General features: G+C 41.4%; 1 protein-coding gene across 9 annotated transcripts in view; it reads right to left on the bottom strand.

The window, feature by feature from the left end:
* ATG7 (autophagy related 7) overlaps positions 1-25357 on the bottom strand; it is a 295536-nt gene that overhangs the window by 99903 nt on the left and 170276 nt on the right. For 7 of the 9 annotated variants that reach the window (XM_060161161.1, XM_060161165.1, XM_060161158.1 and 4 more), the window contains one exon: positions 19411-19533. The exons of the other annotated variants lie outside the window; for them this stretch is intronic. In XM_060161161.1, coding sequence (XP_060017144.1) covers positions 19411-19533 — 123 coding nt within the window. The remainder of the gene's footprint in view (positions 1-19410; positions 19534-25357) is intronic. 9 annotated transcript variants of the gene reach the window in all.

Here is a 25357-nt window from a genome sequence, read left to right on the forward strand (position 1 = left end):
GACAGGACTTTCTATACTTCAAGGACATTCAGTGCTCAGGCCACATGGTAAGAAGGCCCATGACTCCGTCTGTTCTCTTCTCCTGGGAATTCAGAGAACCCTCAGCCTGCTCAACATCAAACTGACCACCCCTCCTTTTTTTTTTTTTTTTTTTTTTTTGCGGTACGCAGGCCTCTCACTGTTGTGGCCTCTCCCGTTGCGGAGCACAGGCTCCGGACGCGCAGGCTCAGCGGCCATGGCTCACGGGCCCAGCCGCTCCGCGTCATGTGGGATCTTCCCGGACCGGGGCACGAACCCGCGTCCCCTGCATCGGCAGGCGGACTCTCAGCCACTGCGCCACCAGGGAAGCCCTGACCACCCCTCCTTTAACTGTACAATGACCCTTCCAATTTGAGCGTGGCTCTCTTTTAGACTATCTACAGAGCTGTAGACAGTCAGGCTTCGTAAGAATTAAGAGTTGTTTGTTTTCAATATCTTTTCTGGGTTTTAACAGATTGCTCAGTTCAGCAGTAAGTGGACCTGTCCCCCGCTGGACTGGCACTGGAGCCAGGTTAGACACTTGCAGCAGGACAAGAACTGGTTCTCCCTGGGTTGGCAACTGGCACACAGCAGATGCTTAGTGAATGCTGGTGAATTGCGGAATACTGCTGGTAACCTGGAGATGTTACTGTGCATAAAAAATGCTAAAGAGGATGGTTCTGAACACTAATATCTGCAGTATTTGTGTTCTAGGAAAATGTTCATCTCGTCTACTTGACTCTATAAACCTCAGTCCCCCAGTCCTAACAAATTTTCAACCCTATGGTGACTCAGCTTTTAAAATGGTCCTTATTATGGATCTCAAGCCTGTGTAACTAGTTAATTGATTATGTACACATAAGTTAGTTAACTGGTTCTCTATTCCTCAAGGGTTAACACCCCAGGATTCCAGTAGATCAGATTAGCATGAATGAATCAGCTTTTCAAAATGCCCCTTGTCTTATCCCTATCATATCATTTGCTTGATGTCTAGTGGGACTTCTTATGGGTTTCACCTTCTCATTCATTTTATTTATGTCAAAAAAATTATTGCAGCATTGGCAGTAAAAACATAAAATCAGAAATAATCTAAACATCCATCAATAGAGAAATGGAAAAATAACATAAAGTAACATATATACAACAGAATATGATATTACAGTTAAAAAAGATTTTTATAAAAGATAAAAACATTAAATCTATATTTAGCAACATGGACAGATCTTTAAAGCATCAGGTTGAATGAAAACTGCAAGTGGTTGCAAAACACTGTTATAGTTTATGCAACTTATGTACTGTTTTTAAACACCTGAAAAATAATGCAATTTATTCAATATGAAAGCGAGGACATGTACTAGTAATAGTGGTTTCCTCTGGGGAGGGTGAGGGATGTCAAGGGCGGGATTCACCTGTAATATTTTATTTCTTTTACTTAAAAGAAAAAGTTGAAGCAAATAATACGAATGTCAGTACTGCATGGTAGGAACATGAGTGTTTGCCATATTGTTTGTACTTTGTTTTTTTTAAATTAATAGACTATTAATTTAGAGAAGTTTTAGATTTACAAAAAATTGAGCAGAAATTAGAGTTCCAGTTAGAGAAATTAGTTTTCTCTCCTCAACCCTCAGTTTCCTAAGTAACATCTTGCATTAGTGCCGTATATTTGTTACAACTGATGAAACCATCGTGATACATTATTATTGTTAACTAAAGTCCATAATTTACATTAGGGTTCACTCTTTGTGTTTTCCAGTTCTCTGGGTTTTGACATGTACCCGTCATTACCGTGTCATACAGAATATGCCGGAAAAACCTCCTTAGCTCCACCTAGTCATCCCTTCCTTCCTCCTCCTGAGCCCCTGGCAACCACTGATCTTTTTACTATTTCTGTAGTTTTGCCTTTTCCAGAATGTCAAATTGGAATTATACAATATGCAGCCTTCTCAGACTGAATCCTTTCTCTTGGGAATATGCATTTAAATTTCCTCCCTATCTTTTTGTCATTTTATAGTTCATCTCTTTTTACTGCCGAATAATATCCCATTTTATGAATGCAACACTGATTTTTTTTTTTTTTTAATTCCATTCACCTATTGAAGGACACCTTGGTTGCTTCCAGTTTGGAAGATTATATTATACAACTCCCCTAAGCACTCGTGCAGATTTTTGTGTGGACGTTAGTTCCCAGCTCATTTGAGTAAATACCTAGGAACACAATCCTGAATCATGTAGTAAGGGTATCACTAGTTTTGTAAGAGAGGTGCCCAACTGTCTTCCAAAATGGCTGTACTATTTTACATTCCCACCAGCAACAAATTCTCATTCATTTTAAAATTATTAAATTTACTGAGATATAATTCACATGCTATATAATTCACAGACCATACAATTCACCCACTTAAAGTGTAAAATTTTGTGGTTTCACTATATTCACAGAATTGTGCAACCATCATCACTACCCAATTCCAGGACATTTGCATCATCCTCCAAAGAAATCCATTAGTAGTCACTCCCGATTTTTCCCCAACTCTCCCTCCACCTCTAAGCCCCACCCCACCAGCTCCTGGCAACCACTAATCTACTTTACGTCACTATAGATTTGCTTACTGTGGATATTTCATTTAAATGGAATCTCATTCATTAAAAAAAAGAATTATTGTGTTTTCTGTGGCATGCCAGCTCTCATGCCAGATACCAGAATCACAGATTGGAGTAAAATCTAGTGTCTGCCTTCTAGTTGCTCACGGTCCAATCATAAACATTTGCTGAGTGCAGACCTCCCAGGCTTTTCTCTTGGGCATGACAGCCACACACACATTAGCTGGCGGAGGCCCTTTGCACCCATGGGACACTCAGGCCAAGGGACCCATCATTCCCCTTTGGTTTCAGCTCTATTGGGTAGATGCTACCCACTGCTCCATCCCGTGTGCTGATCAGGCCTACAGATGTTTATCTTCAGTCCTACTCATCAAGTACATGCACTTGACCTGTCCTCTTCAAAAGACACCCTCCTTGGTAATGATTCAGAAGTTTTAGTCTGTTTTTAAATGCACCCAGTTTGCCATCTTCTTTCCATTAAGATCAAAGGAATGTTTCTCCCGGGTTTCCAACAAGGTATTTGTGATGTTCCCCTGCGATAATGACTATACTTAGTACATATGCGGAGGTATACTGAGGTCTCTCTGCAGATCTTGAAAATAAGGTTAGCTTTAGAGAATGGAATTAGTAGAACTGACACGCACTGAAGGACACTGGCCATGTGTGGAAGTTAGTCATCTGAAGAGACTGTAGAAAAGCAGGTGGGGAGATGGGGAATTTCCAAAGTGACAAAGGAGTGATCTCAGAAGACATATTTTAACTAAGAAAGCTAAAATCTACATAACTCTAGAAGATTGTTCATAGATGGTATCAGGTTCCACGTGGAGTGTGAAAAGGGAGCCCAGAATTTCTGCAACAATTTGTTAATGTCTCTACCTTTGTGCAGAAATTAGCAAGATGATCTCACTGGAAAGCAAATCCCTTCAGTTCTTCAGGTATCACAGTTCCATGAGGTGATCATGAAACCTTCCAACTACCAAATGTCTCCCCATGTATGTATGGGGAGTGGCAGGCAGAACAAATTTAACAAGCTAGTTTATACATCAATCTCTTATGAGTTTGGCTCTTGGGAGTTAGCCCTCCTGCTCTGGCAAAATTGAGTTTCTGACCCAAAGGGGTAGGATCCGTACACCATGATGGCCCACCAAAGCACAAATGTGGAGAACAGAGGTTTGGGGAATGTGAAAACCATGGCCAAACACACAAAGGCCTGCCACATAGAAGAGAAATTTAACTAACTCTAGGCAGGCCCAACAAACAGAGATACTACAAGGTAGTAGTTAAAAACACAGGCTCTGGAGCCAAACTACTTGGCTCCAACACTTACTAGCTACATAAACTTGGGCAACTTAGCCTCCAGGCACCTCAATTTCCTCATCTGTGAAATAAAATGGTTGTGAAGACTAAATGGGATAACCCAAATAAATGCTTAGTATGACATCTGGAACACAGAAAGTTCTCAGAAGTTAGCCAACACATCATCATTGTCCAAAGGAGGAACAGACCACCCTTTGAGACGGGGAGCCCCCCAGAGCTCAACTGGCAGAGATATGTCAACTGAGGGCCAAATGTTGAATTTACTTCAACTCCAGGACTTCCAATTAGCTCCATGCCCCTACAACACTTACACACAATTCAAAACAAAAATGTGGTCTCAGTAGGTGATGTGTTTTCATGTAAAACTTTTTTTTTTTTGCTGTTCAACCAATGTATACTTTTCTGATTACTTATGTGCAAAGCACCTGTTAGTTGATGAGAATGGGAAAGGTGGTCCCTTCCTTCAAGAAGCCGAACATCTAACTGAGAAAAGCAGATTAGAGAACCAGACAGTGATGCAAACGTGTGCTGGATTTAGGCCAACCATCCATTCGGTGCTTGCCTTTTTATTAGAGTGGCATAACCAAGAGAAGGGTCAGGGAAACCTGTATATCTCCAATCACTCTATTCTAAGGAACATGAGAAGCTCGTTAGTAAAGTAAACTGAAATCAGTCACATTCCCTCTCCCTCCCTCTCTCCATCTCAATCTCTCCTTTCCATTCCCTTCAAGGTACAACAAAGTGGCATGATGGCTCTGAGACCTTTCAGTCTCAGATTCTCAGGCTGTATTGGCCACCCCACGGCAGCAGTTGGTGAAGGTAGACAAGCAGCTTCCATGCTGTAAGTCCATGGGACACTAAACGCTGTCCATTATTTACTCGTAACTACTGCTCTAATGCCCCTCTTTGTCTCATCTGTAAGTTCAATGGGAGAAGGAAAGTGGGCTTTCTTCACCTGGCACAGGAGGCTCTCAAATATTCACTGACTGAAGCAGGTTCATCCTGTGGCTTTTACAGTTAGCATGTGTAGGAAAAAACCCCTGATCCTCATTCTCTTAAAGCATCCTCCCCACCCCCAGTGACACTTTCTTTTTGTGACATTCGAACCACAGTTCCAGACTTCTTTTAGGTTCCATGGGATCTGGTTGCTGCATTTTAAGTATATTACTCTCCTTTAAAATATCACGTAGGGGAGAGAGGCCCCTGGGGTCTGCCTTGCACTTTGTGGACAAGCATCCAGGGCCAGGGACACCAGGAAACTACTCACAGTGGGACAGTTGCCAGTTAACTGATTGTTCTGTTGCCTCAAGAAATTCACAGCACCTTTGGGCAAGGGAACAGCAGTGTGGTGTTTATTGAAATCTACATCTGGTAGCAATTTGTCCAACAGCAACCAGCTTTCCCTCCTCCTTTTCTTGAGTCAAATAATCCACAGGGGCCCATAACAGTCCACAACTGTTCATCTGTGCAAGACCTGTATTGTGTCATTTATGTTCCTAATTACAGATCTGGGTTTATCAACAAGTTTCAGCATGGTAAGTAATTTTTTAGACTGCAGTGGAGACTGAAGGCACATGTCCTGAGGCAGTGACACGTACGGACCATCACCATCTGGGCTGAAAGACGAAGCCTCGTGCTGGGCTCTGGGCCCACACTTGGTCTGCACAGACGGCCAGAGCACTCCCCATCCCCACCCTAGGAGGTGTGGCCTCACAACGGTGTGTGGAAGCTTGCAACAGCTGAGCCCTAACCTACAATGAGAAATCTGTATGCTGTAGAAAAAGGGAGAAGCCCTATACTCCGTTCTTGGAGAAAATTCCTTCCTCCTTTGGAGCGGGCGCTGGTGGCGAGGGAGACTGAGCAGCTGGTCTGCTAAAGAACTCAATGAATAAAGAGTTCTTTTATGGAGCCTGTGGCTAGGTGAGAAGATGGCATAAATCTAGAAAGCAGAGTAACTCAAGCTTGGAGGGCAAATCTGGTGACTGGAATTTCCAGATTTACAATAAAGTCCCCAGAGAAAAGCAGAACTGTTTAGGAGGGATGAGAACAGACACAGGAATAGAATTAAGAGTAGGGTGGACTTAGAATGGACTTTTGTACATACGCCTAACACCCATCCACCCACATCAGCCCCTCTCCTGGGGGGACTGTGCCCCTCTTACCCTAATGGTGTGGTTCTAATCACTGTCCCTGCCTGTGACCCAAGGTGGCCAATCACGGCAGCCCACGCCTGCCGGCTGCAAGTGGTCCAGAGAAGGCATGTGATTAGGGCCTGGTCAATCACAGTCTGGGTCTGGGGTTTTCCTTTTAGAGCCACTGGGGAAGACGCTCTTAAAGGAAAAATGAGATTTTGGAACTACCTGAGGCCATGGTTTTTGTTAAATGGGAGGGGAAAAAAAACCCAAAAACTGGTTTGCAATCAGAGAGAATGAAGCCAACAGAGAACAGAGATCAGCAGTAACTACAAAGGCGGCTGCAACACGAAAAGCCCCAATCTAGAATCCTTGGGGCCAGGGTTCCATGGCCTGGTTATAAATTCCTCGTTTATGTCAAAGCCAGTTTGAGCTTTTGGTGTCTGCCACTATAACCAGGGTCTGGGTGGCTACAGAAGATTTCTCATTGAGAACGATTGCTATCCCACAGCAATTCACTTATTTGTAATAGGGAACTCAATGCTTTTGTTCTGCAACAAGATATAAGTATTTCTAGTTTATCACTTACTTTTTAAATCAGAGAGCTAAATAAACGCAAGTGGGGGCAAGCTCTTAATTTCGCTTTACAATTTAGGAAAAAAGGCCAGGAAGAAAGAAGTTCTCTTACCTGCCCTTTTCCACTGGTATGTCTGGAGATGGAAACATGAACGAGTATAAACCTCATTCCCACAGAGTTTATTAAAAGCCAGTCTATTCTAAAAAACTGTTCAGAAGTAAGAAATAACAGTGATGCTGGTTTCCTAGGCCCTGGGATGGATGGTACAGTGCAAGAAACCATGCTACCCAAGGACACGGTTGTAAGGAAACAGACGAAAAGCAAAACTGCTTTCTTAAAACTGCTCAGCGGGGCTTCCCTGGTGGCGCAGTGGTTGGGAATCTGCCTGCCAATGCAGGGGACACGGGTTCGAGCCCTGGTCTGGGAAGATCCCACATGCCGCGGAGCAACTAAGCCCGTGAGCCACAACTACTAAGCCTGCGGATCTGGAGCCTGTGCTCCGCAACGGGAGAGGCCGCGATAGTGAGAGGCCCGCGCACCGTGATGAGGAGTGGACCCCACTCACCGCAACTGGAGAAAGCCCTCGCACAGAAACGAAGACCCAACACAGCCAAAAATAAATAAATAAATAAATAAATAAATAATATATATATATATATATATATATAAAAACTGCTCAGCGTTGATGTAGTGGTACTCTCTACAAAGCAGAGCACATCCATGTCACTCCTTGTCCACCTCCCTCTCTGCTCCCAGGCTTGTGAGTGTACTGTAAGCCTCAAGATGTAAACACTGAGCATAGCTATGTTTAACTAGTCCAGTCAAGTTAGCAAATCGATTCACTTCTCTCAGCCTTGATCACCACATCCACAAAATGGGGTCACGGCCACCTGATAAGATTGTTTTGAGCGCCAAAAGGCTAGGTACCAAAGTGCCATGAAAATGATGGCTGATGTAATCAATGGTGCTTGCTATGCCTCTTGTAGTACTTTCTGTCAGAGATCCAGGCTGCACCCTGGGTCATGGGCCATTCTGGAATGGCTTCTCTCATTCTCCTTTCCTGCACTCGAAGTCCCATCTGTGAGGCCCAGCTCAAAATCCACCTCTTGCCCAGAGCCCTCTCTCTGTATCTGATGCCCTGAAATCCTGCAGGTCTTGCTGTGCCACGGGCTCAGCTCCTGTGCATGCCCAGCGCCCCGAGTCATCCTGCACACACACCCCGGGCTACCCACTATCAGTCTCATGAAGGCCTGGCTTGTATCTCTTTGAATCCCCACCCGACCATGAAATTGGAAAGGGTCCAATAAATATTTGTTGACCAACAGAAGCCATGATTAAATATGAACAATATTTTAAAAAATATACACCTTAGAATATTTCATACTCCCTTCCCTCCCTGCTCTCCCACAGCTAAGTGAGAAGCAAGACAGATCAAAACTAAGATTTCAGAACCAAGAATCAATTTAATTTTACAGTATCAAAGCATGGAAATCCCCCAAATTCAACACATAGCAGCTGTTATGTTTGCAAGTGAGAAGGATCAGCTGTAAAAATATAGCCCCTAGAATCATGTTCACAGGGCAGACTGCAAGAACACCTCCCCAGGACCCTCCACTGCAGACGCAGTCAGGAAGTCCGCGCAGGCGCACCCTGGGCCAGCAGCTCTCTACTTCCTAATCTCCACTTTCTCTTTCACAGACTGAAAAACCCCTCCTACCCAACAAAATGCACTGTTTCATCTTATTTTTTTTTAATTATTCAAAGTCACACATAACTGCCAAGCAGAGCTTCGGAATGGGTCAAGCTGTTCAGTATTCTATTCTACTCAGAGACGACAGAGTTCAGGGGGCAGGGATGGTGGTGCGGGAACAACTTGATGGTTTAGTTGGTCAATGTAATCTCATGGTATAAATGTTTTATTTCTGTTTGGCTTTTCCAAACATCAAAAATAAGCTCCACAGTCCCATTCCTACCTCCTCAAAGCCTCAAGCACTGGAGGGTGGATTGGCCATCAGGGCTGCTTCAGTCAGACCAGAATGCTCAGGTAATACCCGAAGATAGCCTCACCTGGAAGAGGCCTGCCTGGGGCAGCAGGATGGCTGGGGCACCTGCCTAACAAAAGAACTGTGTCTCCTCATGTAGGGATGAGGGTGCCAAGAGAGCTTAACAGATGTGCTCAAGTTTATATACCAAGTGACTGATGCTTAATTATTCTTTAGAAACTGTTTATGTATAAAGTTACAAACTTAAGGAGAAAGCAAACAGTGGCTTAAAGGGTGGCTTTAAAATCCTGTGGACTATTGGGAAATTCTGAATATGTGATGGATTTTAGGTGGTGTTATGGAATTATCGTTCACTGTTCTGTGACGATAACAGTATTCTACTTACACAGAAGAGTATCTGTATGACTAGCAGATTCATGATAAAAACCTAGCAGGGGGCTTCCCTGGTGGTGCAGTGGTTGAGAGTCCGCCTGCCGATGCAGGGGACACGGGTTCGTGCCCCGGTCCGGGAAGATCCCATATGCCGCGGAGCGGCTGGGCCCGTGGGCCATGGCCGCTGAGCCTGCATGTCCGGAGGCTGTGCTCTGCAACGGGAGAGGCCACAACAGTGAGGCCCGCGTACCGAAAAAAGCAAACAAACAAACAACAACAAAATAACTTAGTGGGGAGGTGTCACTGTATATGGAACTTGCTTTCAAATGGTTCAGGAAAAGAGACATTGTGTGAATATGTATGTAGTGTGTGTGTGGAAAGAGAGCGCAAGAGGTAAACTAGGTGTGGCAAGACGCTAACAGAGGAATCCAAGAGGAAGTTATTGCGGTATTCATTTTACTTTTCTTTAAACTTTTCTGTATGTTTGAGAATTTTCAAAATAAAAACTCTTGGGAAAAAATAAAATCCTGTGATAAAGAGGGAAGTTAAAAAAATGCAGAGCCAGGTTGGGATGTGGATCTGTCAAACACCTGCTTCAACGTACAACAACAGAGCACTCTCCTCTTCCTCTCACCCTTCCATTAGGGGCTGACATTTTGACTATCTTCTCCCAGAAAGCCCACAAGGGAGGCACTTGGCCAGTGGGCCCCTTTAGCATCCCACCCCCAATAAAGTATTTACTGGCTACCCGTGTTGCAGGAAAGGGTTAAATGAGGTGCACAGAGACTAAGGCTTTGAAAACTAAGACGCAATAAGAACATGAGAAATCACTGTTGCATCTACACCAAGTTCATTTCTACAAACAGCGAGCACACTGTCACCAGCAGAAAATCACCACTACCACCAGGAGCTGGACAGAGAGACGAGAGGAGGCAGAAGCACAGAGAGCCCCAGCTATGTGCCGTGGGGCTATGCACTTGTTTTCTTTTCTTTTTAAAACATCTTTATGGAGAAGTAATTCACATTACCATGCAATTCACCCATTAAAGTGTATAATTCATTGGTTTTAGTGCATTCACAGTGTGCAACCGTTATCACAATCCAAGATTAGAACACTTCATCACCTCAGAAAGAAACCCTTACCCATAAGTGGTCACTCCTCATTTTCCCCCCAAGTCCCCACGCCCACTCTTCGGCAACCACTAATCTGCTCTCTGACTCTACGGATTTTTAAATTCTGGACGTTTCATATAAATGAAATACTATAATATGTGGCCTTTTGTGACTGGCTTCCTTCACTTAGCATAATTTCAACCTTCATCCGCGTTGTAGCTGTCTTTCCTTTTTATTACCAAATAACATTCCATTATGATTCCAAAAGTAATATCCACATTTTATTGATCCATTTACCAGCTGATGGGCCTGTGGGTTGTTTCTACCTTTTAGCTATTATGATAAATAATGCTGTTATAAACATTTGCATACAAGTTTCTGTGCGAACATATGTTTTCATTTCTCTTGCTTATATACCTAGAAGTGGAAGAGCACAACCATATGGTAACTCTATTTAACTCTGTGAGGAACTGCCAGACTGTTTTCCAAAGTGACTGCACTGTTTTACATTTCTACTAACAGTGTGTGAGGGTTCCAATTTCTCCACATCTCGCCAACACTTATTACTGTCATCCTTTTGATTATAGCCGTCTTAGTGGGTGTGCAGTGGTATCTCACAGTGGTTTTGATCTGCCTTTCTCTGATGGCTAATGGTGCTGAGCATCTTTTCATGGACTTACTGGACATCTGTATATCTTTGAAGAAACGGCTATTTATTTTTAAAAATAATATACATTTATTTATTTATTTTGGCTGCATTGGGTCTTTGTTGCTGCGCACAGGCTTCCTCTAATTGCAGCAAATGGGCTACCTTCGTCGTGGTGCATGGGCTTCTCATTGCGGTGGCTTCTCTTGTTGCGGAGCAGGGGCTCTAGGCATGTAGGCTTCAGTAGTTGTGGCACGTGGGCTCAAGAGTTGTGGCTCATGGCTCTAGAGCACAGGCTCAGTAGTTGTGGCGCACGGGCTTAGTTGCTCCGCGGCATGTGGGATCTTCCCGGACCAGGGCTCAAACCCGTGTCCCCTGCACGGGCAGGCAGATTCTTAACCACTGCGCCACCAGGGAAGTCCCAAGAAACGGCTATTTGAATCCATTGCCCATTTTTAAATTGAGCTAGATGTCTTTTTATTATTGAGTTGTAAGAGTTGCCTATATATTCTGGATACCGGTTCCTCATCACATAAATGAATTGCAAAAAACTTTTTTCTCTAATTCTGTAGGCTGTCTTTTCACTTCTTTGATAGCATCCTTTGAAGCACAAAGTTTTAAATTTTGATGGAGCCCAATTAATCTGTCTTTTTTGTTAGGTACTTTCTTATTTAATGCTCACAGTAACTGTGAGGAGCAGAAATTACTGATCCCAGTCTACAAATAAGGAACGTGAAGCTCAATGAAGCAAATGACCCAAGGTCTCACACAGGGCCACTGCACATGGTTCTGCCCTGCACAACCCATAAGGGTGAACAGACAGTCCTGGCCATTTGTTGGAGCTGGGCTATGAACTCAGGCCTTCTGACCAAGCCTGGGTTCAGGCACTCATACACTCTATGTATGTTATAGTATAATATGGCCGATTTTTAAACAAGCTCCTCACATATTATACATTTAACATTCAAAGGATGCTGCTATTACTTAAAACTACAGGATTTTGGAGTCTGTCTTTGGAAGCTGTATGAAAAGGTAGTGAGTGGCATGTTTTATAAACATATTTAATTAAAGTGAGGGGAGACTTAAGTTTATGAAGAAGCCAAAAGTCCTCGGTACCGAAGTCTGGAGAATAAGTTATTTGGCCAGATTGCACCATTTTGGATGTACATACTGCTACAGAAACCAACCAGTACCAAGTATGAGAAGTGATTAAAAGGTTCAAAGTACAGGTATATCTAAGTCTCAAAAGAATGCAACCAGAACTGTTTCTAAGCAATGGCAGCCAGATATGAAAGATACCAGAGAATATTTGTATAACGTATAAAAAGGAATCATTCTGATGCATTTGAAAACATTTTGATATAAAAATTGGCCATCTCTTTACTTTTTTTTTTTTTTTTTGTGGTACGCAGGCCTCTCACTGTTGTGGCCTCTCCCGTTGCGGAGCACAGGCTCCGGACGTGCAGGCTCAGCAGCCATGGCTCACGGGCCCAGCCGCTCCGCGGCATGTGGGATCTTCCCAGACCGGGGCACGAACCCGTGTCCCCTGCATCGGCAGGCGGACTCTCAACCACTGCGCCACCACGGAAGCCCATCTCTTTACTTCTTGGTCATACCAGGTATACTGAATCAAAATCACTGAATTACTAGAGCTAAAAAGGATTTCACATTTGCTTCAATCTCCTTATTTTAATTTGGTAAACTGATGCACAAAATGTTCTCATGACTCAAATACTCATGAGAACACTAGCAGAATAGGGACTAAAATTTAAGGAGGATGCAGTTTCCATGTTCTATTTCTTAATATTAGCTGTTTGAACTCAGCATTTATGGTTCTTCCCCTCTCTCTCCCACACACCTCCAAGTGGGCTGTACCATCCAAGACTCCTCTTCTAAAGGGTGCGGAACTCTGCCCAGGCTTCACTGTCCCTCCTCCAACTGGATCTTTCCCTAATACCAACTTATCTAAACATCTCAAATCCATGTAGATAGCTCTGACAGCAAATAGAAGTGACTCATTTTATAAAGTGAGCTCTGAAGGGATACTGCCAAGCCTTATTTCAAAAACCAGGCTCTAGTTTCCAATGTAAGAATTAAATGGCTTTCTGCCTGCTGTTTCTGCCTTTCCCCCCTCACTTAAGGAAAGAAAGCCAAAGCTGTGTCTTGAGGGATTGCTCCATAAGGAAAAATCAAGGCAGGATACAGTCTCAGGATGGGCCAGTGCAGGTTGGAAGTGGGCTAGCAGAAGGCTTGGGAAAAGAGAAGTGGATTCACGAGCAGGCTAGGTCAGTCCCCAGAGTGATTTCTCTCCATTGGCAACAGGTTTAAGTGCTGACACGGGGGTTTCCCACAGCTTCTACTGGCCTCCAAAGGCATATTTGTCATCGGAGGCTCTTGATGAAGCTGTACATAAATATCTGACTGTTGTTAAATACAAAACAAAACAAAGCAAAAATATTCCACAGGAACCAAATCAAAACCAGCTGTAAGGGGGAGAGGCCAAAAACTCAGTGTAAGTGCAAAAGTCCCAGCAGAAACACTTGTTAATTGTGCTATTTACTTTGCTAAACAGTAAATTGTCATGCCAATGAAGTCATATCACATGACTATAATGTTTTTCATATGACTTTCCTGCTAGGAGAGAAATGGGCATTTTATCTTCTAGAATTCTGAATTCTGTAGTGGATGAGTCAAAATCTGAGTTTTAATTAAAAAATCAACCCATCGGCCCAGCCCTGTTCATTTCTAGTCTGTTTATGACCTTACATCCTATGTTATAGCTGGTGTGCTAAACTTACTTTATAAATGATCATTCATTAATCCCCAATTATGCAGAAAGCAACTTCTGCTTAGCAAAAATGCAATTCTTTTGAAAGAATGCTGTAACTGCAATCCTAAAAACATAACTGTATGATACAGCATCAGTCAAGGGGAGAAAACATAGCCTAAAATTAGTCTTGGAATCATGAAACTTGCAAACTTTCAAGAATGAGAATGAAATATTTCAGGAAAGTTGGGTCATGGAATTTTGGAATTTGAGTATCTCAAGGATATACCAATATAGCTTGTTTCATTAACTCTTATAATCAGTGTTTTCTCTCTAGTTAGATAGAATTTGAAAATTATTTGGCGTTTCCCACAGCACTATGTTGAACTCACAGTTGGAACTAAATCAGTACATGTGAACTGATACTTGATGAAAAATAACCCTAAGAAGATAAGTCACAGCACATTTTATGAAAAGATGGCTAAGTCATTCACATGTTTGGTTTAGACTAAGCCTTTCTTCAACAAATTCAGCAATTTAAACAGTATTTGGTGAGCACTTCAACAGCTTTGTGACTTGGATATCTTGTGTTTCATCAACTTTAAGGCCATTCCCTTTGGTTCCAACTGGGTAAACAGCCATCTAGGAGCCATATGGACCTGGGGTCAATCTCCAAATATCCAAACCCATTCTCAGTAAGGGTCTTGAAAGGAAAGGTCAGAACTCCATGCCAAATTCCGTACTCAGCCAGCAACATTTTAAGAGCGTGAAAAGCTGAGTGGGGCCTTTTAATACCTCATGGGCAGATGCACCTACAATTTGGCAGCTAGACGGGCTACAAAGAACACGAATCTCTGTCCAATACCCTTTCCTTATGAAATGTTAGCATTACCAAAAACATTTCTGACGTGGGTATTTAAAATTTTTTAATCTACAGCTTGAAATAAAATTAACATACCACACACATTTCTAAGTTTTCTTGCATCCTAGCTCTACAGCTTCGCCTCATTGTGCTAAATGAAACAGAATAATTTTATCTGCGAAATCAATCTACCAGTTCTGTTCTTTTTCTCCAAACTCTATCTCCATCCTATCTCTAATACCATCTAGTCATTTTCACTCATTTATTCCACTACCTCAAAATATCATACCCCCAGACAAAGTTACCTTTGTGAGTCTGGCGCCCCCTCCACCCCACTGCCAGTCCCCACTCTGCACCTTGCTCCTCGACCCCTCCTCCAACAGAAACCAACCTGGCAGTTTGTTTGTTAATCTCAACAGCACTATCATTAAACTAGTAACCTGGACTAAAATAATGGCAATCATTTTTGTATACTTGATGATGGAAGGGAGATGGGTGCAAAAAACTGGGTTGCACTGGTCAATCTCACTAAATCTGGATGATTTTGTCTTGAATATCTCTCTTAATCCATTCTCTCTGTGCCCCTTTCTATGAAAATAAAGGGATTTGTAGTCTCTAGCGGGATCAGCTTTGTATTCATCCTTCATAAAGGGGATATATTTAGGGAGACAGACCACAGGTATTAAGGGATAGGAGAAAGTTTAATAGCATCAAAACATTTTTCTTCTTTAAATTGAGAAGAATTACCTTGCTACAATATGGATGAACCTAGAAAACATCATGCTAAGTTACAGACATCAGACACAAAGGCCATGCATTGTTTGGTTTCATTTATGTGACATGTCCAGAATAGGCAAATCCCGCGAGACAGCAGGGAGATGAGCAGTTATCAGGACTGCAAGGAGCAGGTGGGAACAAGGAGTGACGGCTCAATGGGTACGGAGCTCCTTTTCGTGGGCATGAGAAGGTACTAAACTTAGGAATAACAGCAGCCTAACAACTCTGTGAATGCACTAAAAACCACCAGATTATATACTCTTAAAGGGTAAATTTCATGGTATGTGAGTTATAGGTCAATAAAACTGTTACTAAAAAGTATATTATCTGATTTCAGGTAACTCCAACTAAATGCTCACAATCTGAGTGACACACCGAAGACTCCTGGCCTCTGGGTCCTTTATCCCTAGGATGCCCTGGCCCTCCCTTCCTGTCCGACTCCTTCCGTACACTTTCCCTGCCCAAATCCAACTCTTATTTTTAGAGAGCGCCTACTCATCCTTTAAAACTAAATGGAATATTTGGTCCCTGGGAAGTTCTCCTTGACATCCCTGCTCCCCCAGGGAGTAACTTCCTCTGCTCCCTCAGCACCTAATATATAAATGACTACAACATTTCTGATGATACTAGAGTTCACTATTTACGTCTCTGCTTTGCACACTAGACTGTGAACTCATTTCATTAACTTCTGTATTCAGTCACTAGCATAGTGCCTTGCTACCAAGTTTTCAAAAGATGTTCAGTAAAGGTTTTTTTTTTAAGCTAGTATTTGTACAAATACATATTTTGTAAACAATGTATCACATGATACTGTCACATATCTTTTGATATTCCAGTGCTGATGGGTGAAAACAGCCCAAGATGAGAATTAATTGGGCGTTCCTGATTGCACTGCTAAAATAAGTAAGTTGGGACCTTTCTATATGGGACACAGAAGTTTGTATTTTTATTACTGAACATCTGTAAATGCACTGGGAATCAAGTACACAAATCAAAACACTAGCTTTACACAGTGTATATGTGTATATTTTTTGATATTAATACTTATTTACACACACATTTTTCACAGTAAAGTAAAAAAATATAGGCAAGACAATGATTTTTGTTGCTCTGAGGTCTGCTGGTGAGAATTATCTTTTTAAAACACAGTCCTATTTAGAGCTTTTTAAGAAAAAGAATAATCCTTTCCTAAGACAGGAGTTGCAAATACCAATACCAATAAGGGTCATCAACTGAGGAACCTCTTTTTTTTTTTTTTTAACATCTTTATTGGAGTATAATTGCTTCACAATGATGTGTTAGTTTCTGCTGTATAACAAAGTGAATCAGCTATACGTATACATATATCCCCATATCTCCTCCCTCTGGCGTCTCCCTCCCACCCACCCTATCCCACCCCTCTAGGTGGTCACAAGCTGACCTCTCTGTGCTATGCGGCCACTTCCCACTAGCTAGCTATTTTACGTTTGGTAGTGTATAGATGTCCATGCCACTCCTCACTTTGTCCCAGCTTACCCTTCCCCCTCCCCGTGTCCTCAAGTCCATTCTCTATTAGGTCTGTGTCTTTATTCCGGTCCTGCCCCTAGGTTCTTCATAACCTTTTTTTATTTTTCTAATTCCTTATATATGTGTTAGCATACGGTATTTCTTTTTCTCTTTCTGACTTACCTCACTCTGTATGACAGACTCTAGGTCCATCCACCTCACTACAAATAACTCAATTTCATTTCTTTTTATGGCTGAGTAATATTCCATTGTATATATGTGCCACATCTTCTTTATCCATTCATCTGTCGATGGACACTTAGGTTGCTACCGTGTCCTGGCTATTGTAAATAGAGCTGCAGTGAACACTGTGGTACATGACTCTTTTTGAATTATGGTTTTCTCAGGGTATATGCCCAGTAGTGGGATTGTTGGGTTGTATGGTAGTTCTATTTTTAGTTTTTTAAGGAACCTCCATACTGTGAAGAACATCTTCTAAACAGAGCATCCTCACCTAAAGAATACCTTTGGGCAAGAAACTAACAGCAGTGTGTGTCTCCAGGAAGAGAACTGGGTGTTAAGGGACAGGTGCAGAAGGAAGGTTTCCTTTCCACACAGAATATTTTTATGCCTTTAAAAATTTGTATCAAGTGCATTATTTATCTATAAAATTTTCTTCTTGGCTCCAGCTAACATCACTATTAAGGAATGCAGGCCTGGGGTTGCCAGATCTGATTTTTCAAAGAAGCTGGAAATGGGAACGTTCATATTTTTAGGTAAAACTCATTATTTTTAAATGTTGGTTTTATTCAGCATTTAACACATAGGGTAGGCCAAACAAAACACACCTGTAAGCCATATCTGGCTCATAGGCCAACCAGTTTACCACCTCTAATCTAAAATTTGATGTGTAACTTATGATTCCAAAACTATAAATGTAATTTAATAGAGGAAAACTTCAAGAAGAAAGATAAGACTTGTGGATGAAATTATACCCCCTTCCGCCCTACCACCTAGCTGCTATTGCTCTCAAACTTCCCCTTCTCCTTCTGGGCCTTTGAAAAGATTATGAATGTTTGACCAACCAAAACGCAAAACAAGCCAGGTTTAATGAAGGAATCGGCCCATTATCCGAGCATCTGCTCTGTTTTTAAAGAGTGAAACATGGGATCAATTTCAAGTTGCAATTCTTCCAGGCAGTTAAAGAGAAGTATGTGAATTATTTCTAGCTGGGTGGAAAAATTCCCCCAGCCAACTAGTCAAATGACTGCGTGGTTGAAAAGACCCGTAAGTTATTTTTCCCTTGCCATCAGTGCTGCTCAAAAGAAAAAATGGCAGCCATGATCAACATAATACTCTGAACCATGTCTGGGAAGCCAATCACAGCTCTGAGAAACATCTCAACATCTCTTAAAGTCCTGTAGAGATGCCATTCATCTCCTGAAAATGAAGCTGAGATACCCTATGCGGGTCTAACTATTCGTCATAAGTGGAAGATTGCATCTGCTGAATGCCCAGAGGACACCAAATCAAGTCAAAGAAGAATCAGTTTCAGCTCTAAGTCTAGCACTAGAAGAGCACTACCATGATTTTCTGGGGTGGCTGCTGAAACCTTCACAAGATTTCCTTCTGCTATTTCTACATCGTTTTCCTATACTCAGGGCTAGTTCCAGTCTTCCAAACACCAGCCTTTTCACCACCAGCTACTGCAGTATTGGGCTTGACCATCACTCACTGACCACTGGGGCTTCCCCCAATGTTGAGCATACAAAACCCCAGACAGAAATCAATCAACTATGTTACTCAACATCTGTTACTCAACAGAGGAACTATCTTACTCTCAACATCAGTTACTATGGGACTGATGGTAACTTTGCAAGTATTCCACTCCCATAGGATACAGGCACTCCAGGTTTTCCTTATGCAGCTTGCGGAAACGCTATGACAGGCCACATTTTTCCTAAGAGCTTCTTTACCTAGGCTACTGGGTGGGGGTGGGGTGGGGGTTGGAGGTGGGTAGGGAATGGCGGGGGCAGATGTTGGTTTAATCTCATTTAATCTCATTCATCCATTTTGAGGAACTGTCTGTTTGGCCAAGTGACCCAGCGGTGCCACACATACACAGCATACCCTTTTCGAAGTACAGTGAGCATTTGGAAAAGCAAAATGATAATCTAGTTTGTAATCCCAGTCTTAAAACACACACACACACACACACACACACACACACACACACGCACACTGGTAGCAACCCAGGAAATTACGATTTGCAAAATATTCTAAATGACAAGCAAAACAAAACTCTCTTAGGTTGTAACTGAGGAAGCCATTTCGTGGTGAGGTTCAGTGGCCTACAAAGATGGGTTCAGCTGTGAAATAAAAGACATGGCCAGAGTCCAATGTCTTCCCTGACTTGCATTTTGATGTATGGACATCACAGCCAACCCTCCAAGGGCCACAGGCATGCTGTTCTTCAGTAAGGACCAGAGGTGCTTGGAAATCAATAACCTGTACTTCCTTTATCAGCAATTTTGTGCATTTGGAACCTACCACACAATACCTGCACACTGCGTCATCCAGCAACTGCAGAAGGTTCATTTTCTGATAAGTAGCAGACTTATTTAGCGATTTTGTCCTAAGGAAAAACTGTAATGAACTGCTTCCTTCCTTTTCCATAAATCCAATTATCAAACAGGTTTGAAACACATCAGCCTTCTGAACAAAATGCTTGTTTTAGTCTTACCTCAGCAGCCTGGGTCTCCTGATGCAGCAACGTAAGACCAGTCAAATCCTCTAAGAAGGAATGTGAAGAATTAAACACCTTCACCAGGAAATTAAATCCTTCTCGTTCATACTGATCAAGAACCTGTAAGATATTTATACATATAGATGTATTTAAGGGGGCTGTAGGCTTTAAATGCATATTAAGAGAGTTTCACTTCTAATAATCACTTGTCAAAAATGGAATTAAAACTAGAATTAAAAATTAAATATGGGAAAAATCAATATGGTAGGCAAACAACTGTGAGGGCTTAGGATTTATTATTTTCTCTTTCTTAGAAAGAATGACAACATCATCTTCCAATTTAGATGATGGTATTTCTCCAACAAAGTAAGTTACATGCAAATTCACTGAAACTTCTAGAAGAGTTGAGGTTGCTGATTCTAAAGTTCACTTTTTAGGAGAAAAATAATAGTCAAGAGAAGAGCCAAGAAAAAAATTTTTTAAGGATAAAGGGAAATGGTGGGGACAAAAGGGTGGGAAATGTGGCCTACCTGCTAGTAAAATGTATTAAAAAAATTTTTTTTAATGTAAAAATGAGTTTCACCAGGCATATCACAAAAGAAGTTGCCCAAATAGTCAATAAACATATGAAAAGTTGCTCAACATTACAAGTTATCAGGAAAATGACAACTAAAACCACAATGAACTACTAATTCATACCTACCAGAATGGCTAAAATGAAAAAGACAGAAAATACCAAGTACTGACAAGGAGGTGGAACAAACAGTATTCTCATCAGAAGGCAAAATGAGATAACTGCTTTAGAGGTTTAACATGTATATGCCCTGTGATCATGAAATTCTACTCCTAGATATATACATCCAACAAAAAATATGTACATATGTGCATCAAAAGACCTGAACAAAAGTATCCATAGAAGCACTATTCATGATAGCCTCAAACTAGAAACTACACAAGAGTCCATCAACAGTAGAATGAATTAACAAACTGTGGTTTATTCATACAATGGAATATCATACAGAAATAAACAGACAACTACACGCAACAATATACATAATTCTCACAAACATAATGTGCTACAGGATTACAATTACATAAAGTTTTTTTTTTTTAAATGAACCTGTGGTGTAAAAGTCAGGAGAGCGGTTATCCATTGAAGGACTGTAATTGGAATTGGGCACAGGAGAGGTCCTGAGATGTTGGTAATATTTGTTCTTTTATCTGGGTTCTGGTTACAAAGGTATACTTTGTGAAAAACTATCAAGCATGTTTTCATATACATGTTGTCCTTCAACAAAAAGATCAAAAGATAGGAGACCACTAGTCTTCTGAGAACAATGTAAGAACATATGACTACCTAAAAGCAAACCACACACACACGCAAAAAATGACTATCACGTTTAGGAATTCAACAATCATAAGAACTGTGAACTGCAAAAAGCAAACACTGAACCATTATGCCTTGGAAATTTTCTCAAAACTCAATAAATAAAGAGATGAAAGTTTCAAAAAGACAGCAGACATTGAAGATAAATCTAAGAAATCAACACATGAACAGAAAGGTTGGAGAAGCAATGACACACGATATAGAAAAAAGAATTAGAAATTTTTTTTCTCCATTCAGAAATAAAAATGTATAAGCCCTTCAATCCAGCAATTCCACTTCAAAGACTTTTCAAAGACTTTTTGTTGTTGTTGAGGGTTGGGGAATTGTGATTCCCTTTTTTCCAATATTCTTCAATATTCAATTATCTTTTAGTTTACATAGTAGACATTTTAAAGGAAACCTGATGATGAGAATGTTGACTCTTAAGCAGCATGCCCACACCATTCCTGCTTTTACCCTGCCTACATGGGCACAAAGACTGATGTGTAAGGACACTCACTGCAACACCGTTTGCAGCAACAAAAGATTAAGAATAACTACCCTTTTAAAGGGGACTAATTAACTAAATTGTGGTATATTTACAATCAAGGACATAATCAGGATCCATTAAAAGAATGAGGCAGTTCTATTTTTAGTTTTTTAAGGAACCTCCATACTGTTCTCCATAGTGGTTGTATCAATTTACATTCCCACCAACAGTGTAGGAGGGTTCCCTTTTCACCACACCCTTTCCAGCATTTACTGTTTCTAGATTTTTTGATGATGGCCATTCTGACTGGTGTGAGGTGATACCTCATTGTAGTGCTAACACATATATATGGAATCTAAAAAAAAAAAAATTGTACTGATGAACCTAGTGGCAGGGCAGGAATAAAGACGTAGACGTACAGAATGGACTTGAGGACACAGTGGGGGGAGCAGGAAGCTGGGGCGAAGTGAGAGCAGCATCGACATATATACACTACCGAATGTAAAATAGTTAGCTAGCGGGAAGCAGCAGCATAGCACAAGCAGATCAGCTAGGTGCTTTGTGATGACCTAGAGAGGTGGGATAGGGAGGGTGGGAGGGAGATGCAAGAGGGAGGAGATACGGGGATACATGTATGCATATGGCTGATTCACCTTCTGTGCAACAGAAACTAACACAGTATTGTGAAGTAATTATAATCCAATAAAGATTAAAAAAAAAAAAAGGAGGAGGTGGTTCTATAGTACTAACATAAACTGATTTCCAAGACAGAGATATATTAAAAAGCAATGTCCAGACCATGGGTCTAGTATTAATATTTTTAAAATAAAGGTGGAGAAGAAGAGAGGAAGAAAGGGAAATGCACATACGCATAGGCTTGTTTTTGCATATAATATCTCTGGAAGAATACACACACACACACACACACATACACACACACCTGACATCAAGTAGTTGCCTCTGTACATTCTTCTACACTACATGAATTTTTAAAACCATGTGCACATATTACTTCGTCAAATAATATTAAAATCTCAACTTAGTTTTTATTTTTTTCTTCAGTGCTGGAGAAAGTTCTCAGAAGAAGAGGAAGAACTCTAAAGTCCTAATGAAGAAGTTGGAGCTAGAGGGGTGGCTCTGCCCCGGGCACAGAAGTGTGTAGGTAGGGACCAGCAAAGCAGTTGAAATGTTAAGTTAGGAGAGAAGGGAACTGGGGGCCGAGGAACGCTATGGTCTGAACAGCAGGCAGCAAGGTCATCTGCTGCCAGAAAAGGGGATGGGGTGGGACATGGAGCTTGAGGGGGGTGATGACAGTCTGGGGCAGCTGGGTGGGGAATGTGAGAAGGGCAGCTAATCAGCAGCGCATGAAGAGTGCTAAGCAATCTAAAGCCCCTGCTCAGGACAGAAAATATAAGTTTGGGGAGAAAGGTAGTTAAGGACCCATCTAATAAGCTTGAGGACTGGACAGAAAGGGTCAAAGAATTTGAGGGGCTAGTGAGCAGCGATGAAGGGACCTGAGGCTGGTGTGGAAAGACCTGCAGGCTGTAGGGACAGAGAGACGGAACGTGGAGAGCTGGAGAGGCAGGGGATGACTGTTGCCCCAAGGCATTAACGAAGTATACAGTCTTTGGCTGATTAGCCACAGTAAATTAATTTGACAATCCAATGCCTGGATTAAAAGGCACTTAATAATTGAATGCCTCAGTAATTATGGGAGTACTTACAAACCAGAATGTTATCTCAGGAAAAATGTGCATAGAAAGTAAGTGATCTTTTTTGAAATGCTAAATGCTGTGTGTTTAGTGAACTCACTTTTTTTTTTAAGAGGCATGATATTAATATTGCTGTTTTTATTTTTTCAATTTATTTTTTAATTGACATATAGTTCATTTATGATGTTGTGTTAGTTTCAGGTATTCAGCAAAGTGATTCAGGTATATATATATATATATATATATTCTTTTAGCTTTTTTTTTTTTTTTTTTGGTGGGCCTCTCACTGTTGTGGCCTCTCCCGTTGCGGAGCACAGGCTCTGGACGCGCAGGCTCAGCGGCCATGGCTCACGGGCCCAGCCGCTCCGCGGCATGTGGGATCACCCCGGAGCGGGGCACGAACCCACGTCCCCTGCATCGGCAGGCGGACTCTCAACCACTGGCCACCAGGGAAGCCCTATATATTCTTTTTAGATTCTTTCCCCATACAGGTTATTACAGAATACTGAGTATAATTCCCTGTGCTATAGAGTTGGTCCGTGTTGGTTATCTATTTTATATACAGTAGTATGTATATGTTGATGTCAAACTCCTAATTTATCCCTCCTCTCTTTTCCCCCTTGGTAACTATATGTTAGTTTTCTCTGCCTGTGGGTCTATTTCCATTTTGTAAGTAAGTTCATTTGTATTTTTTTTTTTTAGATCCCACAAAAGTGATATCATATGGTATCTGTCTTTCTCTTTCTGTCTTAATTCACTTAGTATGGTAATCTCTAAGTCCATCCAGTGATCACTTATTCCTGGGTGAACTACTAAACTAATTAAACAGCTACTTTGTGCTAGGTTTCCATTAAGGTTAAAAGAAAAAAAAAAGAAGACATGGGAGTGAAAAACGGGCAAAAACTTTGAAAAAAAAATTTGGAGTAACTCCAGAGATGGCACTTTGTCAGACCTTATTCTCAGATTTCAAGCCTACGTTTCCACACCTAACTGTGTAGTGCTACAAACCTGGACAGTGAAAAAACTAGCAGCAAGGGCAGAATGAGTGAAGGCCTCCCCCATAATCAGGATGTACAGCAAGTTTAAGGGTGAAGCATTATTAATAGCTCTGGCTTGAAAAATATGTGGAAAAATTTAATCCCTTAGGGGCATATTTAATCATGCAAGAGTTTTCCAGTATTCCCTTTATGTGCAGGAAAGTTAATCTGTGTTACAAGTATAAGCAGCTTATAAAACGTAGGAGGAGTTTTTTTTCCTCTACACACATCTTAACCTTCTTAAAGGGGAAAAATGTGTTTTAAATTACCAAAAATAAAAGATACTATCACAATGAATTTGAGCACTGCAACAACCTGTCATAAAACATAAAACATAGAACACCTCTTAAGTAAATTATATAATATGTGGTCTTGTACACATTACATTTTGGAAGGCTGTAAGTATTCTAAAGGTACTTTGCTAAGTAGAGAAATAATAATGACTCTTTCAGTATAAAGATACAGATCCTTTCCTAACGGACACAATTTTCTTTACTTAACTATTCTGTAAGGCTAGGTTATCTTTATTCATGATGTATATGAGCACATACCCCTGGACAAAGATGGTAGAATCTCTTCTTAAAACATGATTTTAGGAATATCACTTCTCTGGCTGAGACTCTTTGGTGGCTACTAGATCAAAACTATACTGTCCAGCTAGGTATTTAAGTCCCTCCAGAATCCTCCAATTGTTGGACGGCTCTCTGTGGAATGCCTTTCATAGAGTCTAAGATCTCCTGACTACACCATGCAATGACTTTCAGTTCATGAGAAGCAGAATGGATTCACAGTTTGCATCTCTTGTCTGTTATTCTTAAACAAGGACAAGAGGAACTGTGTGCCCTACCTAAAAAAAATAGCTAATATATTTTCAAAAGGGGATGGGAACACGCAGTGTCCGCAAAACTCTTATTTAAAGTCTTTGTTGTTTAGAAATTGTACTTATTTGCTCTTGATGATTTAAAAATATACATGGGTCATGATTTCTAAAAAAAAAACTTAGGAAAAGCTTGCCCAATATCCCAGATAGGGTAATAAAAGAGTATAGCTAGAAGCCACCAGGACCCTTAGTTCCCATCCTATGAGAATCCATGACAGAAGAGTCAAAACACTCCCTTCTGAGGGACAGTCACCCAGTTGTCTGCAGAGACTCTACTTCAAGTTGAGGGCAAAACTCTCTGTTTTCCAGTACTTTTGCTGAGGGAGCCATGCCAGGGTAGAGAAGCCCCCACTTTGGATAATGAGCTGGAAGCACGGCTAGTAACACCAGGAAGCCCCTTGATCAGTTTCTGTCTCTTGGTGCCCTGGGATTTCTCTCATCATCATAAAAAAGAATCAA

Source organism: Lagenorhynchus albirostris, chromosome 10, assembly GCF_949774975.1.
Source record: "Lagenorhynchus albirostris chromosome 10, mLagAlb1.1, whole genome shotgun sequence".
Lineage (NCBI taxonomy): Eukaryota > Metazoa > Chordata > Mammalia > Artiodactyla > Delphinidae > Lagenorhynchus > Lagenorhynchus albirostris.